General features: G+C 33.0%; 3 protein-coding genes and 1 non-coding gene across 4 annotated transcripts; all 4 read right to left on the bottom strand.

Annotated features, from left to right (window-relative positions):
- Positions 1-282: 282 nt before the first annotated feature.
- On the bottom strand, positions 283-2,667 carry LOC111909191 (rop guanine nucleotide exchange factor 12). Its single transcript, XM_023904977.3, has 7 exons — positions 2,374-2,667; positions 2,169-2,285; positions 1,896-2,047; positions 1,752-1,826; positions 1,268-1,537; positions 843-1,163; positions 283-756 (listed from the first exon to the last, which is right to left on the bottom strand). The coding sequence occupies exons 1-7, from the start codon at positions 2,435-2,437 to the stop codon at positions 340-342; spliced, it is 1,416 nt and encodes a 471-aa protein (XP_023760745.1). The 5' UTR covers positions 2,438-2,667; the 3' UTR covers positions 283-339.
- A 4,319-nt stretch (positions 2,668-6,986) lies between these two features.
- Positions 6,987-7,068, bottom strand: TRNAS-CGA (transfer RNA serine (anticodon CGA)). The gene has a single exon. It is a non-coding gene; the product is annotated as a tRNA-Ser (tRNA).
- A 276-nt stretch (positions 7,069-7,344) lies between these two features.
- Positions 7,345-9,688, bottom strand: LOC111909200 (mitochondrial arginine transporter BAC2). The gene is made up of 2 exons (XM_023904986.3): positions 9,138-9,688; positions 7,345-8,175 (listed from the first exon to the last, which is right to left on the bottom strand). The coding sequence occupies exons 1-2, from the start codon at positions 9,372-9,374 to the stop codon at positions 7,513-7,515; spliced, it is 900 nt and encodes a 299-aa protein (XP_023760754.1). The 5' UTR covers positions 9,375-9,688; the 3' UTR covers positions 7,345-7,512.
- Positions 9,689-13,302: 3,614 nt separating this feature from the next.
- Positions 13,303-14,596, bottom strand: LOC111909210 (uncharacterized). The gene is made up of 4 exons (XM_023904996.3): positions 14,452-14,596; positions 14,281-14,336; positions 13,604-13,645; positions 13,303-13,525 (listed from the first exon to the last, which is right to left on the bottom strand). Exons 1-4 carry the CDS (start codon positions 14,465-14,467, stop codon positions 13,448-13,450), a joined length of 192 nt encoding a protein of 63 aa, XP_023760764.1. The 5' UTR covers positions 14,468-14,596; the 3' UTR covers positions 13,303-13,447.
- Between the last annotated feature and the right edge of the window lie 492 nt (positions 14,597-15,088).

The raw sequence follows: 15,088 nt of genomic DNA, 5'->3' as shown, positions 1-15,088 counted from the left end.
AAATTTAATAGCATGTTGTGGAAATATGTCGGGTCTACCCACTTTTAATGATTTGTAGAGGAAAGTTGAAAGGATTCTATAGGATAACCATAGTCCTTATATTTTGACTAAGTTGAAAAAGTTAATATAGCATGTTGTACAAGATTCAGCACTTAATTAAAAGTGCTTTTCATAACTTACATCTTATGTACTTCCTATATTTACACATGAAAATTTTACAGACTCTATGTAGGTAGGTAGGTCTGAGAATATTTACACATGAAACTTCATTTCTATAAAAACTTTTTTTTTTTTTTTAACTTTTACTCCTCTAATTTTCAATTCCCGTTAGTCAGTTAATTACTGGCGTGCTGATGGACTTCTTCCGCCTAAAGTATCAAGTTTCTCTAGATACGAAAGCTTCTTGCTATTTGTAGCGGAAGGTTGTTTTGCCAATTGTTCTGTTGTTGTTTCTGTGCCATTTGACAATTCTTGTTTTGATTCTTTTTCGTTGTCTAAAGTCCATCCCATGAAATCTGATAACGTCATTGAGGTTGGAGCATCTGAAAGATTGAGTTTTTCTAACTCTTCTTTTGCACTTGGGAATTTTCCGGATGCCATTGATGCTGAATCTTTTAGAGGGTTTCTTTTTGGATCACCTGATGGATTTTGTGCAAGATTATCTGCATGCATAACATCTTCAATTCGTGACATTACTTTGTGTGCTAAACTTTCCAGTATTCTTGAATAGCTCTCCAGAACCGCATGTCCCACATCCTATTATAACATCAATCAGACTTTTATCATTTTATAGATAATTATGCATTTGAATATGATTACAAAAGGGTATGAAAGTGTCTTACTCGATTGTTTTCGATTTTGCTGACATCTAGTGCAGATTGAGGAATACCAGGGTAACGATGTTTGAGTATTAGTAATATTGTTTCTGCTCTATCTTCAAACTGTTCTCTTTTCTCAATACTAACACCTGAACCCCATCCAGATTTTCCATCTTTATTTGTCATCTTTCTCCTCCATATCACAACAGAAGCCTCAATTCTGTTCTTCAGATCAAGAATTTTATGCTCTGAAGATAAATCCATGGCTGAAAGAAAATGGTCCGGATCAAAGTGATCAACCGTTATATTTTTATAAATCGTGTCTCCCAAACTTGCCCTTCCATTCTGCCACAAAATGCATCAACTCAATTGGATGTAATGTAAATTCCTTCAATTTTGATTGTATTTGTTAGTGTAAAACTGTAAATATATTCTACTCTAAAACTTACCTTGGGGAGACCATCAATGTAACTTTCTGGGATTTCCATTTCGGTAAGCGTGTGAGAGTTCATAGCCATGGCTGCTTTAAGTACTTGGTTCACTGAGTCTTTCTGAAACTGCAACCATTTTCTTGTGACATCAGATAAACCATTTGGGGGAACCTTTGGAGTAGGCAACCACCATTTCTCTTCTTCCCTTTTCTTCTGTGATTTTGCTCCAGCATCGTCTTTTGATGCATAAGTAAATTCATTCTGATCTTTAAAATTATCTAAACATTCCTGTATCAACAGAAATAAACATTAAAAGCATATTAGACTTCCCTATAAGCATACAGCACTTACCACGTATAATAGGGTTAAGCTTCTTCACAAATATATGACAAAGATCCTAACAATTGCTGAAAAAAATGTATACTTTTTCCTTTGTTTATCGTTTTTTTTAATTACTTCCTTTCTATGATGGAGGAGTTTAATAAGAGACCCCATTTCTTACCATGAGCATGGCATCAAGCTTCTTTAGGGCAGGAATATTGGTGTGCACATCACTTCGTTGCCTTGTAACCATTATCTGTGCAAATTATATGACTGTTTAACAGCTTTTGAGAATTGGCAGACAACATATAAAAGAGATTGGTACCTCCATCATTATGCCATTAGTATTTTGCTTCGAAGGCACAAATTCAACTATGTGATCGGTGACGGATAACATCCAATCGATTTCTTTCCGCCACCTTGCTTTACTATCAGGGGGCATTGGTTCTAAACGCGATATTTCACCAAATACAGAAGCTGTAAAACAAAAAAGTGAGAAACTCTTATATATTTGAATACGATCGTTTCGCATAATTCCTCCATGAAAACACGAAAAGATGAAATCAAATTATCAAAAACGAGGAAAAAAAACCCTTACCTGCTAGATTCGTGATGGCATTCGACAATGCCAAAGCCGAGGAAACACCTTTTCCTCCACCTGACATATCCTCGCCTAATAGCAACTTCGCGAACCTCTCCTTCATCAATTCCATGTCTGAAAAAGTTCACGACGTCAAAATCAAACACAAAAAAACATAAAATTAGAGTTTCAAATTCGAAATAAACTCGAAACATGTAATCACCGGCATATATCATCTCAAGTTCCGGAATTGAATCCGGATTCACGTCTGCTCTATCATCTTCCATTCCTTCCTGAAGTGCTCGAACTATTGCCAAATTCGAGCAGGAAATCAAGATGAATCGAACAAAAACAGAAAAAGTAACAAAATAATGGTGAATCGGAATGGAGATTAATATTATTGTTTTGTTTCCAATTACAGATGAAAATGGAGGGAGAGAAAGCCAATGCGCTTGGAAAGATGAAAAAATGGTTGTTAGTAGAGGGATGAAGGGAACGTGGGGTGCATGTTAGAAAGAGAATTGAAAGATGAAGTCAAAATTTTATGGAAACTAAATTCTAAGAAGGAAAATATTCTCATTAACCTCGATAAAAAGTTTCACATTTCAACGGAGATAAATTTAGGGTGTTTATTTTTCTCTAACCATCCCTATGAGAATATTTTCCATCTTGGGGTAAATTAAAGTTTCGCTGCTATTTATTTCTCTCTGACCCTTCTATGATAATTATTTGTTACGTTTTTTATCTATAAAAAAAATTTATATTACATTTTCTGGATTTTTTTTTTTTTTTTTTTAATAATTACAACCACCCCACCTAATCCACACCATTGAGATGAACATCACAAGTTCGACGAGCTTCTTAGATCATCCATGTCTTATTGGTGATTTTAGTATTATCAACATATTTTAGTGTAATTATTATTAATATTGAGATAGACCGAGTTATATTTACTCACCGAGACTAGAGATGTGTGATGCATACTCGGAGTGATAAATATAAACTCGAGAATACGGGGCAACGCCCCTGGGTACGAAGTTCCAAGGGGCAACATAGGGTCCAAGGGGCGGAGTTCGTGGCGGTGCTTCCAGACATGCAATTTTCCGAAACCTAAATGAATTTCTATATCATGAAATACTTCAGACATGCATTTTCCCGCCAAAACAAATGGTGACATCACTATGTTGTAAGAATCGGTTATGTCTTTCTAACCACCATTTTTGGCGCCAAAATGGATGTAACCACTGGTTAATCTCTTTTCTCTCTTATATAAGAACATAGAAAATGTTCCAGAAAAGGGTTGGATGATCTATACTTAAAATTATCATCAAATTCTCTTTACCTCTCAAGAACACAAAACAAGAAGGTATTTTTTGTGTTTCGGATTTATAAGTGGCATGACTTCCAAATTGTCATTCTTGGATTATCCCAAATTTGATTTTGTGATACCTCAGGCTATAGAGTCGAAATCATAGATTTTGAAAAGTAATTGCAATCATGATCCTAGAACTTATCCAAGTATATTGATATTCTTATACCCAAGATCTAACAAACATTTTTATTTTTTCGTACTCTCTCCCACCCTAAATGGATACCTTCTCGATTGAAACCCACCATGACCACAGTTATACATTGCATCTCAATATTATATTTAATCTAACTTGTAAACAATTTGATATATTTCCATGTTGGAGAAAAGGTCACCAAGTACTTATCTTAGGAGGTTAAAGTCATGTTAACCTAAATCTCCAAGCTTCAACTTGTTTTTCATTTAGTTCCAAATATTTCATAAGTTTAACTACATATATGTATGAATCATAACTTAAACATTTGGTAAAATTAGCAACTTAGGCACAGAACCAATTCACTATCATAACATTTTCCCCTTTTTGAAACATTAACATGTGTTTAGAATTCAATCATGAAGTTACTTCTTGACAAATTTCGTACATTTCTTCCAACACTACCATTCTATGCTAATAACTTAACACTAATCTAGTTCATGTCCCTTTAATATTACTTTTCAATGTTGTAATCGCACATTTTAAGGGCTAAGGCACCAAAGGGTTTATAGCTCACCAGTAGTATAGTATAGTATAGTATCTAGTGAAAGATACATTCAACCATAGGTTGAAGGTTCAAGTATCGTTCAAGAAAAAAAGAGTAGTTTATGAGTATATATGGAGTGTATGAGTTTGTTGTTCTAAAATGGTGCTAAAGTGCTTCACAACTAAGTTTGTCTTGTAGAAAGTTATTTTTAATCAAAAAAATATTCAAATTAATTCCATGATTCAAGTTTACTTCCATTTATCCAACTTCCTTTTCAAATTCATAAGCCTAGATATTAAACTAAACTTGCAACATGCTAATTATACAACATATACAAATTAAATTCATTAAAAACTAAGGTAATTAATTATTATTACATATAATTATTGAATTAGATGGAAAAAACCACATGATTTGATCTTGGATCATCCTTGAATTGCAATTATACACACTTGAACACCAAGAACACACACACATGCAAAAGCTCCCAAATGGGACGTGTTATTGGATGCACATTATGCATCCTTTTTGCATGCTTGTTTATCCATTTTTCATGGTATTTTATGCATAAACTTTTGCAATCGACAACTCGTGTATTTCATGGAATGCCTCGAACCACTCACTATTTGATTTGATTTAAAGAGCCATTAGATTGGAAGTAAGCATGGAGGACTCATGGAGGCTTGTAGCAAGATTGAAGCTAGATCATGTTGATAGGAAGTTGGACATTAGATGGGATTTGAAAGCAAAAATCACGAAGATTAAAGAAACATGAGTTGTGAATGCATTTTACACATTGGGGCAACAAACTTTCAAAAGTTGGTTAAAGACCAATTATAAGGACCGTGTAAAATAACATCATCCATTTTGTTTGATAATTTTCTCATTAAGGCAACGTACATCATTAAAAGACTTTGTGAATGCATTTTTGATAAAACATGGACCATGTAAAATAAAATAGACCGTGTAACTTACTAGATATCTTACTTTTGTTAATATCTTACTTTTGTTATGTTCTTGTTCCTATAACTAGGACGAACCGCCCTTGTATTTTAAACGTTCGATTTTGGTGACCTAGAGATGATTCCGAGGCATTTTTCGAGTGTAAGAAACTACGATAAACCCTATGATTTCGACTTTGTAAGTTAAGGTTCTTACTTTGATTTCGATTTCATACTTTGATTTGTTTCTAGTCATGTATGGCTAAAAATTATAGAGTTCAGTTTTGCAAAGACTTCAACTTTTTATGAAAGTAATCTTGAATTTGGTGTTAATTCGTATTTTATGTAGCAATTTCAAATTTGATTCAACCAAATGTTTGATTTTGATTTGATTCATGTTGGTTGTTTGAATTAGAGTTAAGCAAATCTAGTTATTCAAATCAGTAAAATTTGTAATTGTTTTACTAATTAATAAATAGTAACAAACATCAAATTGGTCTTGTGGTCGGATTTAATATCGATGTAAACTGAGAATTGCATGTTTTCACACTCCTGAGCTTATGAGGAGGAATGAATATTTAACATAAACTTAATGCAATCTTTAATCTTAATTCCAAAAGCTTGTTTAGATTAGGTTAGAAATAGTAATTTTAATTTAAAGAGCTTGTTTTGATTAGAAAACTTGGTAAATAAAATATATTAGACCTTGCTAGTATCTTTCAGTACCAATTTAGATAGAGCGAGACTTGATACAACTTCCAGATTACTCTGCATAATTAGAAGAGTCATAACTAAATCACTTTTACCTATGAACTCCTTTAAAAAAAAATTATGTTATTTTTTTCCTGTTTTTAGTTGTTAAACAAAAACCCATTTTATTTATGTTTGGATACATGTATCTTCCGCAAAGAGACATATACCACTAGCATTGTCCTTGAGGGTCGACTCTGTTGGCCTTGTACTACACTTTTGTGCAATAACCTATGTTTTTTATTTCCCATTTTATTTGTAGGTCTAACATCCCAACACGTGTAGTCTCGTCTAAGGCTAAAAATTGATCAAAAACTATTTTACATATGTGAGTGGGCCTTAGGCGCTTTTATGTGTTCGCACAAAGGGGCTAGGTCACGCGGTCCACACATAAGAGGTCACGCGGTCCGCACATAAGAGCCTCCATCTCTCTCTATTGGTAAATGTTCGGTAAACACAAATTTTTATTTCCACTCAAACGCTTAGGTAGGGAAATTAGCAAATTTATTTAATGATTTTCTTAGTCTTTTGCAAATCAATTGAGATGTTGCTACTTTTCCGTAATTTTCTGCTTGTAATGATTTCTATGAAGAGCCTCGTCCAATGTTCTAACAAATTCTTTGATTACAAGTTGACGACCAATTTGAATGGTGAGTAATTCTTAACATTTCATACCTCTAAAAAGATTACCCAAAAGAGAAATCTTGCATATCAAAAGTTTTTTAAACCAAAAAGCTTTTGAAGATTGAAAAAGTTATTGGAGAACATTTTTCAAGCCAAAGTTTTTACAATGATCTTGTTAATTAACAAACTTTTATCAATATTTCTTTTAATTATTGTGTGGGTTTTATATGTTTTCAACAAATTATAACTGCCACAATATAAAAAGCAAATTTGAAAGTTCATATGTTGTAAATAAATAATAAGTTATTTATTTTTGTTATAAAAACCCCACCAAAAAGGGTTCCGATGGTATTAGTCTTAGGACAATCAAAAACAACTTTAAATTGGTACGTGGTTGGGTCCACAGTAAAAGCATAAGGTGTACGAGTTTTAGTTCAGAAACCAGCTATTCAGTTAAAGAATAAAATAAAAACGTCAACAGCAGGATTCGAACCTGCGCAGGCAAAGCCCAACAGATTTCGAGTCTGTCTCCTTAACCACTCGGACATATTGACCAATTTGGTTTATTTGTAAACGTCATCTGTAATAAATACAATCTATTTTAACAAATGTATAAGATAATGAAACTAATAGTAAGTTTGTTTCACTTTATTGGTTAGATTTTATATAAAATAATGAAAAGCTGAAAAAATCAAAATTGTGATATATGGGGGCCATCATCTATCTCCCGAATCTTGACTTCAATCCATTGATAAGAACATATAGTAAAATTCTTGGATCAATCATAAATTGGGTATAACTATGACCTTACCACAATTATCTCAAGTTAACATTTCTTTACATTTGTTATTTATATATACATATGTTACACACTAACTTGCAATGAACAACGACTAATCCTCCTGATGACTAGAGCTTCTTATGCTCCAGGATTTCGATTTCAGTTGTCAAATTTCCATCATTCGAATGCGGGTTTCCGTGTATTTCTAAAAAACCGCTTAGTTATTGTTGTTAATGTTATCATCGGTATTATTCAAGACTCGCAAAGCCGATTCATAAGCCGTGAAAATAGCCCCGTTCACAATAAAAGCTCGACATACCGTACTTCCAAATCCACGAATCAACACACCCATACCATCTTTTCTAACACTCTTCCGAAAACAATCAACAATTCCGTCATACTTCACCGGAGAACTTGGTGTTTGAGCTTGAAGTCTAGTTTTAACCACATCTACAGGATAACAACATAGCCAACTAGCAACTCCGGCGAGACCTCCGGCGAAAATCATTGTTTTGAAGCTCTCTTGACTACTTTTCCGGCAGCCCGGGTGGAATTTCTCTCTCGCGTATTCGTATGACCAAAAATAGACACCGTATGAAGGTGAGTCTCTTATGATCGTGATGGTTAACCCTCGGAATAGACCTTTCCAGCCTTCGGTTCTCATGATGTTTTTAGCGACGCTTAGTGGACCACTTTCTGATTGTTCGTGTAGTTGTAGTCGGATTTTTACTAGTTCAATAGGAGTTACCACGAAGCTTTGTATGGCACCAGCTCCAGTGCCTCCTAGTGCAACACTTCCATACGAAGGAGGTACTGTGGGGGATCTATAGGAGTCCAATGCTCGCGACAGGGTGGCATTGCTTTGAAAGACCACTGCATTCTGCATTTTAAATATTCGTTATTCGAAAATTTTAAAGTCGTCAGATATGACAAGTATGATCGGTTAGGTTGCATTTGTTATGTGTCATACAGTACATGAAAGTACAATACATTAAAACTAAATTGGAACTAATTTAATGTAAATGGGATTAAAATTTGCAAAAAGAAAGTTCACCCAAAAAGGTACTAATCCACTTTCGTTATGAATCTAAAATATTTGTATCAATAAGGTCACGAATGTTTCATTGTGTGTTCAAAGTGATTGTTGTAAGTTGAAAGATCAATTAGCTTATTCGATCTAAGAATAAGTAGATAATCTAACATTACTTCGTATATGTTATTCAAACTTGATGCTTTTGGCAAAATTTGTGAATCTTAATCACTTTTATCAAACACTTGAAACTAATTATAACTCACTTTAGAGTTTAGACACACATTTAAGCACCCTTTAATTAGAACTCCCCAAAAGCATGAAGTTAGTAAAGATGGTGAATCCACATATGAATTTTCAACTTGTTCACGTGTTTGAGATTTTGCAAGAACAAAGTAGCGGTTGTTTCCGAATCTTTTATTGAAAGGGTTAGATGTATATTTATGAAACAATATTGTACTTTCTTAAATTTATGCAACAAAGTTGCTTTTTATACAACATATGCAATAACGTTCTACTTTAAATAGGTTAACACATGATTACGTAATCCACGTAAATGGTAAATATATATAATATTTAATCGATGTAATTTCATCAGGTAACGGGTTCCAAATTACAAAGTTGCATATCTTGGTTGGTACTAGAACGAAACGTGGTTGTATATTTCGTTTAAAACCCCATTTTTGTTGCTAGAATTGAAAGAAATAAACAAACAAACAAACATTGTTGCATGGTATTTACCAGACTACATATGAAATAGCTCATGAAATATGAAAATGGGGGAAATGGAAATGGAAATGGAAATACAAAACCTGAAAGGTAACAGTGGCAAGAGGCGCACCCATGCCTCTAAAAAGGGCAAGTGGGCCTTCTTTAGCTGCAATATTTTTGAGGATGCTAAACGCAGAACCCACCTCTTGACAGTTTTGTTGTCTGACTCTAACGGTGTCAAGAGGGTATCCGGCGATAATTCCGGCGATTCCCCCAAATCCACCGGCCAGAAACTCTTTGCCCCAACTGCTTGCAAGAAACTCCGGCCAAAAATCCATCTAATGAATCTTCTATAGGTACCATATATATACACATACATTCAAGAAATCAGGCTCGATTATACAACACAAAACATGTCAACGATGTATGTAATCAATAAACCTCCATTCGGGTTTGCCCGGCTCAACTATATAGCTTGGTGTGGTTTTCCGAGCATTTAGGAACTTTTTTATATGAAAAATGTAAGAAATATATTGGAAATTGAATTATGGGCACAAATTGTTTGCTTTATGTTATGAAATAAAGAGAGAGAAGCTAAGAAAGTGGGTGTTTCTAGATGTGGGGGATTCCGAAAGAAAAGCCTGCCCATACACTAAGAAGTGGCTTGTAATAAACATAGGGTAAAAAGGAAATAAAAATAAGTCAAAATGGTTGCAAACTTGGGTCATAGCATAAGGTTTTGGATTAGGTTGTAACTTGTAAATTCGATTAGTTCTGTAACGAGTTCAAATAATTTTGAGTTGAAGTGAATCTAGTGTCTAATAAGAGGCGAAACTTATTAGTTCATGAGGTATACATGCAGTGGCGGATCTAGTGTCTAATATGACCCCCACTTGTGGATTCTAACCCCATTTTATTAAAATGATCCTTAAAAGAAAATCTTCTTGTTGAGATTATTCCTTTTGGCATCCACTTTTGCTGAAACCTATTTTTGTACTATTTTTAACATTAAAAACTCTCCAAAAAATCTCAAAATTTCAGATTTTTTCTGCTTTCAAAATTTTGTTTAGTTTTGCATATAAGATAGACCAAGTAATGTTTTTTTCTTGATCTACCACTGTATACATGGCACGAGCATTTGTCGTGGCAATGTGGGTTTTCTTTCGGATAAGCAAGAGGGAAGCACCACACCAACTTTGGTGTACTCCTAACGTTTACACAAAGAGAAGAAATGAGTGAGACGTAAGAAAAAGATAAAGAGAAGTGCACAATGTGGCATCTCATAGTGCAAACCACAACAACCAATGGTTGTGGTGTCATGTAAGCACAACGTCATCCTCAGGATAATGAGAACATCCGTTGTACTTCTCTAGCTCGTAACCACAAGACTTTTAGTATAGGTATATTTGATGGCCTTAGCTAATATATAAAAAACTATAATATGTTTGAGTTGTAATGAATAAACTTTAATGTGGGTTGACACACATTATATTGAATTATGTTGGCCTGTGTTTTTTTATTAGTTTAATTCTTATTTAATTATGAGAAAAATTAATATAGTAGGTACATATAATTATGAGAATTGTATTTTATATACTCCAAGAGTGACTTTTAGCTGAAAACGAGCTCTTGCTCAAGAAATGATTTTCCCAGTATTTGCTTTTGGGAAAAAATAAGGTATTATTTGTTATTTAAAAGGTAAAAGATCTACAGTTTGCGGATCATATCTACAGATATCTACAGAAGAAGAGATAGGTCAAACGTCTGTAGTCTGCAAGAAAATATTGATTGTTTTTAAAGTTTGCATGTTGCTAAAATAGAATGAAATTTAAATAAACTATTTTTTTTTAAACTTATTAGAATTTTTTAACACTAAAATTTAAATAATTATATTTTTACAATACTGAATAAAGAACTCACCATTCAAACCATATTTCCTTATAAGATTATGAAACATGAATCATGTAATAATGCTTCTTTGTAAAAAAACATTTTCTATAAAATATTAGAAAAAATATAAAAAGAAATTCTTGTAAAATTTGATACAAAAACATTCGATAAAACATGTTTTTCTAAGTTTATAACATAGCAAGGAATAACGATTATAACTTTTTTTTGGGTCTAATTAAAAAAATACTTAAAATATTGTGTCTTTAATAAAATTATTTGAACTTTTGAATAAACCACACTAAAAAGTGATAACTTTATAATTAAACGTTGTGTGTTTTTTACTCAACCTAAGCATGTTTTTTTTAAGCCTAGAAGATGTGAAAAGTGGTTGGACTCCAAAAAAATGGCTTGTTTTTTACTCAATCTAAGCATGTTTTTTTAAGCCTGGAAGATGTGAGAAGTCGTTGGACCATGTCTGCTCCAAAAAAATGGCTCGTATGCAGACATTTTTTGGTTTGTGGTTTTCTAAAAAACAAACGGTCTGCAAGTAGAAATGTTTGCACATTGTTTGTGTGGCATAGGCATAAAAGGTCATTTGAAAAAGAAAAAAAAACACCTAAATGTCTTTTGTAACATTTATCTTATTTTCAAATACAATAAATGTTATTAGTAAATTAGTAATTGAGAATATGACTTATTAAGGTAATTAACTTTTCGTTTTGTTCACATCTAGGTAAATATTTTTGTACACATCCAGGTAACAAACTTGTTGGAAGTGTTCATATATGACCATTATGACTTGTTGTAGCAGGTTACATCCGGCTTCAGCAGGTCATAATGGTCATATGTGAACACTTTCAAAAAGTTCGTTACCTAGATGTGTACAGAAAAAATGGTTACCCAAATATGAACAAAACAAAAAATAAGAGTAAATTACACGACTGGTCCTGTGGTTTGGGGGAATTTATGTGTTTGGTCCCTAACTTGTTTTATTTAATTCAGATGGCCCTTACTGTTTATTTTTGTTGTGCGTTTGGTCATTGTTTTACCTAAAATGACTATTGTGCCCTTATTGATTTATTTTTTTAATTAATTTTCTTATTTATTTATTTATTATTTATATATTTAAAAAAATTAATAGACTCACATCTCCTCACTATAAACCTGAAACCACATTTGAGAATTTTAATATGGGTCCCAACGGTCACCATCTCATCTCTCATTATCCTCAACTTCTATTTCTTTTCCACATTTAATGACATCGACGTCTTCACCATCATTCTTTTTTTGGTCCTTCAACTCTGGTGAACAAACACCATAGCTCACTGTCTCTTCATCTTTACTGGGTTGTGGTGTTGATTCGACGGAGTTAAAGGGCTAGAAAAAAAAGGGATGGTGAAGACATCGATATCACTAAAGATGAAAAAGAAATAGAAGTTGAGGAGAATGAGAGATGAGATGGTGAGGAGATACAAATATATGGGGTCTGTTAATTTTTTTTTACATATATAAAAAATAAATACATAAATAAGAAAATTAATTTAAAAAATAAATTAATAAGGACATAATAGTCTTTTAGGTAAGAAAGTACCAAGGCGCTGATAATCGACAAAAATAAACAGTAGAGACCATCCGAGTTAAAAAAATAAATTATAGACCAAACACAAATTCCCCAAAACCACAGGGACCATTCGTGTAACTTGCTACACTAGATCATAATAAAGACTTCTAACAAGTTTGTTATTTAGATGTATCAAAAAAAATAGTTATCCATATGTTAAAAAACCAAAAATTTAACGACCTTAATAAATCATATTCCCTGAGTAATTGTAACTTTGGACGTGTGGTTTCAAAATATTAGTACTTGAAGAAATAAAATTAAATCAAATAGTTAACTAATGTTGTATGTTATTTGGTGATTTTACATTCATTTCAATATCGAGCTTTCTCTATACGTTTTTATACAATTTTCCAAATCTGATTTATTTTCACCAAAGTAATAGAATTCAGTCATTTTTTTTTACTAATAAGCACTCAAAACTGATTATTATGACCAAAAAATATATAATAAACACTTTAGATACATAATTCTTGTTCTAACACCAAAAACATGATGTTTTCCTCATTGTGACTACAGCATACAATAAACACTTTAGATGGACATTCTAACACCTGGAAATGATGTTCTCATGATTTACACATGAAGACAACACAATTCCAGTTAGGTTTAACCATGGGATTGAGTTTTAAAAGAACTTAACTTTTTAACCTTCACCCAAAAGCCTGCCTTTTTTAAAAATTTAGAACTCATTACCAAAAACAAAACATAACCCGTTCCAGATTATGACAGAGTCAACATACAGCCTAAACAACATCTAGACCAAATATCACCATGATTATTACAAGCAAACTGCAAAGGTTTATACTGAATTTACCAAACACATTCAGCTAAGATATTAGAAGCAGGATTCACAAATCACAACATAGTAGTAATAGTAGTAGTATATGCAGCAACTTCAGCTCATTTCTTCCCACTTTTCTTCAGACCAGTACCTCCCAGTGCTCCCTTCTGAGCTTTGGCTCTAAGCTCCTTAAGTGCCTAGAGTGCACATTAAAAGTTTAGCAACCTACTTTTCAACACTTCAAATAAAACATATAGAATACATAATAATCTCACCTTTTCCTCGTCCTTCTTCTTTTGAATGTTGGCCTTATCTACCTGCAACCCAAAACGTACAATTTTTTTAGGGCTAGCTTGAATGATGAGAATTAGGAGTGCATTCATGTATTTTGCACAGACGAGTGATTGTGGCATTAGAGAGGAAGGGTTGTATTGTGGCATTAGAGAGTAAAGGTGCTTTTTGAGTCCCATGTTTTTAAATCAATATATTGGATTTAAAGTATATAGCTTCTGGTCTCCTATCCAGATAATGAACCAATTACAGCAAAATATTATATTGACGTTCACAGCTTTAACTTTGAGTTATATGTTGCAAGAAAATCAAGTCAGCTGAACATCAATATCAGCTAATAGTCTAATAATGAAGATCTATGGTAAATGAACAAGAAAAAGAAAGGTAAAACTTTAAGAAAAAGGCTTCTGCAAGGAGTTCAGTACAATTGAGCATGTCTATTAGGAAAAAAAAGATAGATAAAAGAATTCACCCAAAAAAACAGTATAGAGAGAAGAGGAAGACCATAAAGTTGAACTACGATCTAGCAATTTATCAAATCAACAATTGTCTATCACAAGTAAAAACATCAATCATCAACAACTGGAATCAACTTACGATACAGAACTACAAAACAAATATAGGGACGGAAGAATCAATCAATAAAGTTGGTAAAAAATACCTCGTCGTATTCTTTCTTCTCAGACTTGGGTTGCTTCAATGGCTTTGCTTTTCCTCCTGCCCAAAACAACAAGTTTTGAATTAGAGGTTGCAGTTATTGCAAGAAACTGGCAGATCGAATCATCCTGGCTTGCGAAAACTAAGATTACGAAGAGGGTAAACTAAGGAGTACCTTGCTTGGACGACATGATCGTTTAGGGTTTGATGCTGTAAAGAAACACGCAGAATGGGAAATGAAATAACCTAACCTGAACGCTAACTTCTGATGCGTTCGAAAACCCCTCGACCATATTTATAGTCGAGACAGGTACGATTTCGCACACTTACCCCAATAGTCTGAATAAAAAAAATAAAAAAATAAAAAACATTTTAAAAATAAGAGGAACTTGACAGATTTGGCCTGTGGTTTGTTTTTTCGTTTTAAAATTATTAATACAAATATATTTTAACTAGGGTTTGTTTTTTGGTTTTAAAATTTCGCACACTTACCCAATAGTCCACATTTATCTCTTAAACTTATTTTAGTGTGTAAATTTAATCCTTATTACCGATTGATGCGGGTTAAGCCAATCATTTTGTGTTTTACAGGATTTTAAGAAAAATCAAATTACTTACATGACTATTACATGACATTACCCTTTTCAGCCCTCATTTAAGATGAACAACAATTAAGGTCTTATTACTCACTTTCCCGTTATCTCAAAACATCACTCTAATTCCATGGATGAAAATCAAGATCTTCCAATAGTCGATGTACATTGCAATGGTACTTTTGTGTCTAATGTTAGGTCTTTTGTGTCTAATGTTAG

The sequence above is a fragment of the Lactuca sativa genome, chromosome 1 (assembly GCF_002870075.4).
Source record: "Lactuca sativa cultivar Salinas chromosome 1, Lsat_Salinas_v11, whole genome shotgun sequence".
NCBI classification, from domain to species: Eukaryota; Viridiplantae; Streptophyta; class Magnoliopsida; order Asterales; family Asteraceae; genus Lactuca; species Lactuca sativa.
Note: the sequence above shows the minus strand (reverse complement) of the source record. Positions and strands in the feature narration are given on the sequence as shown.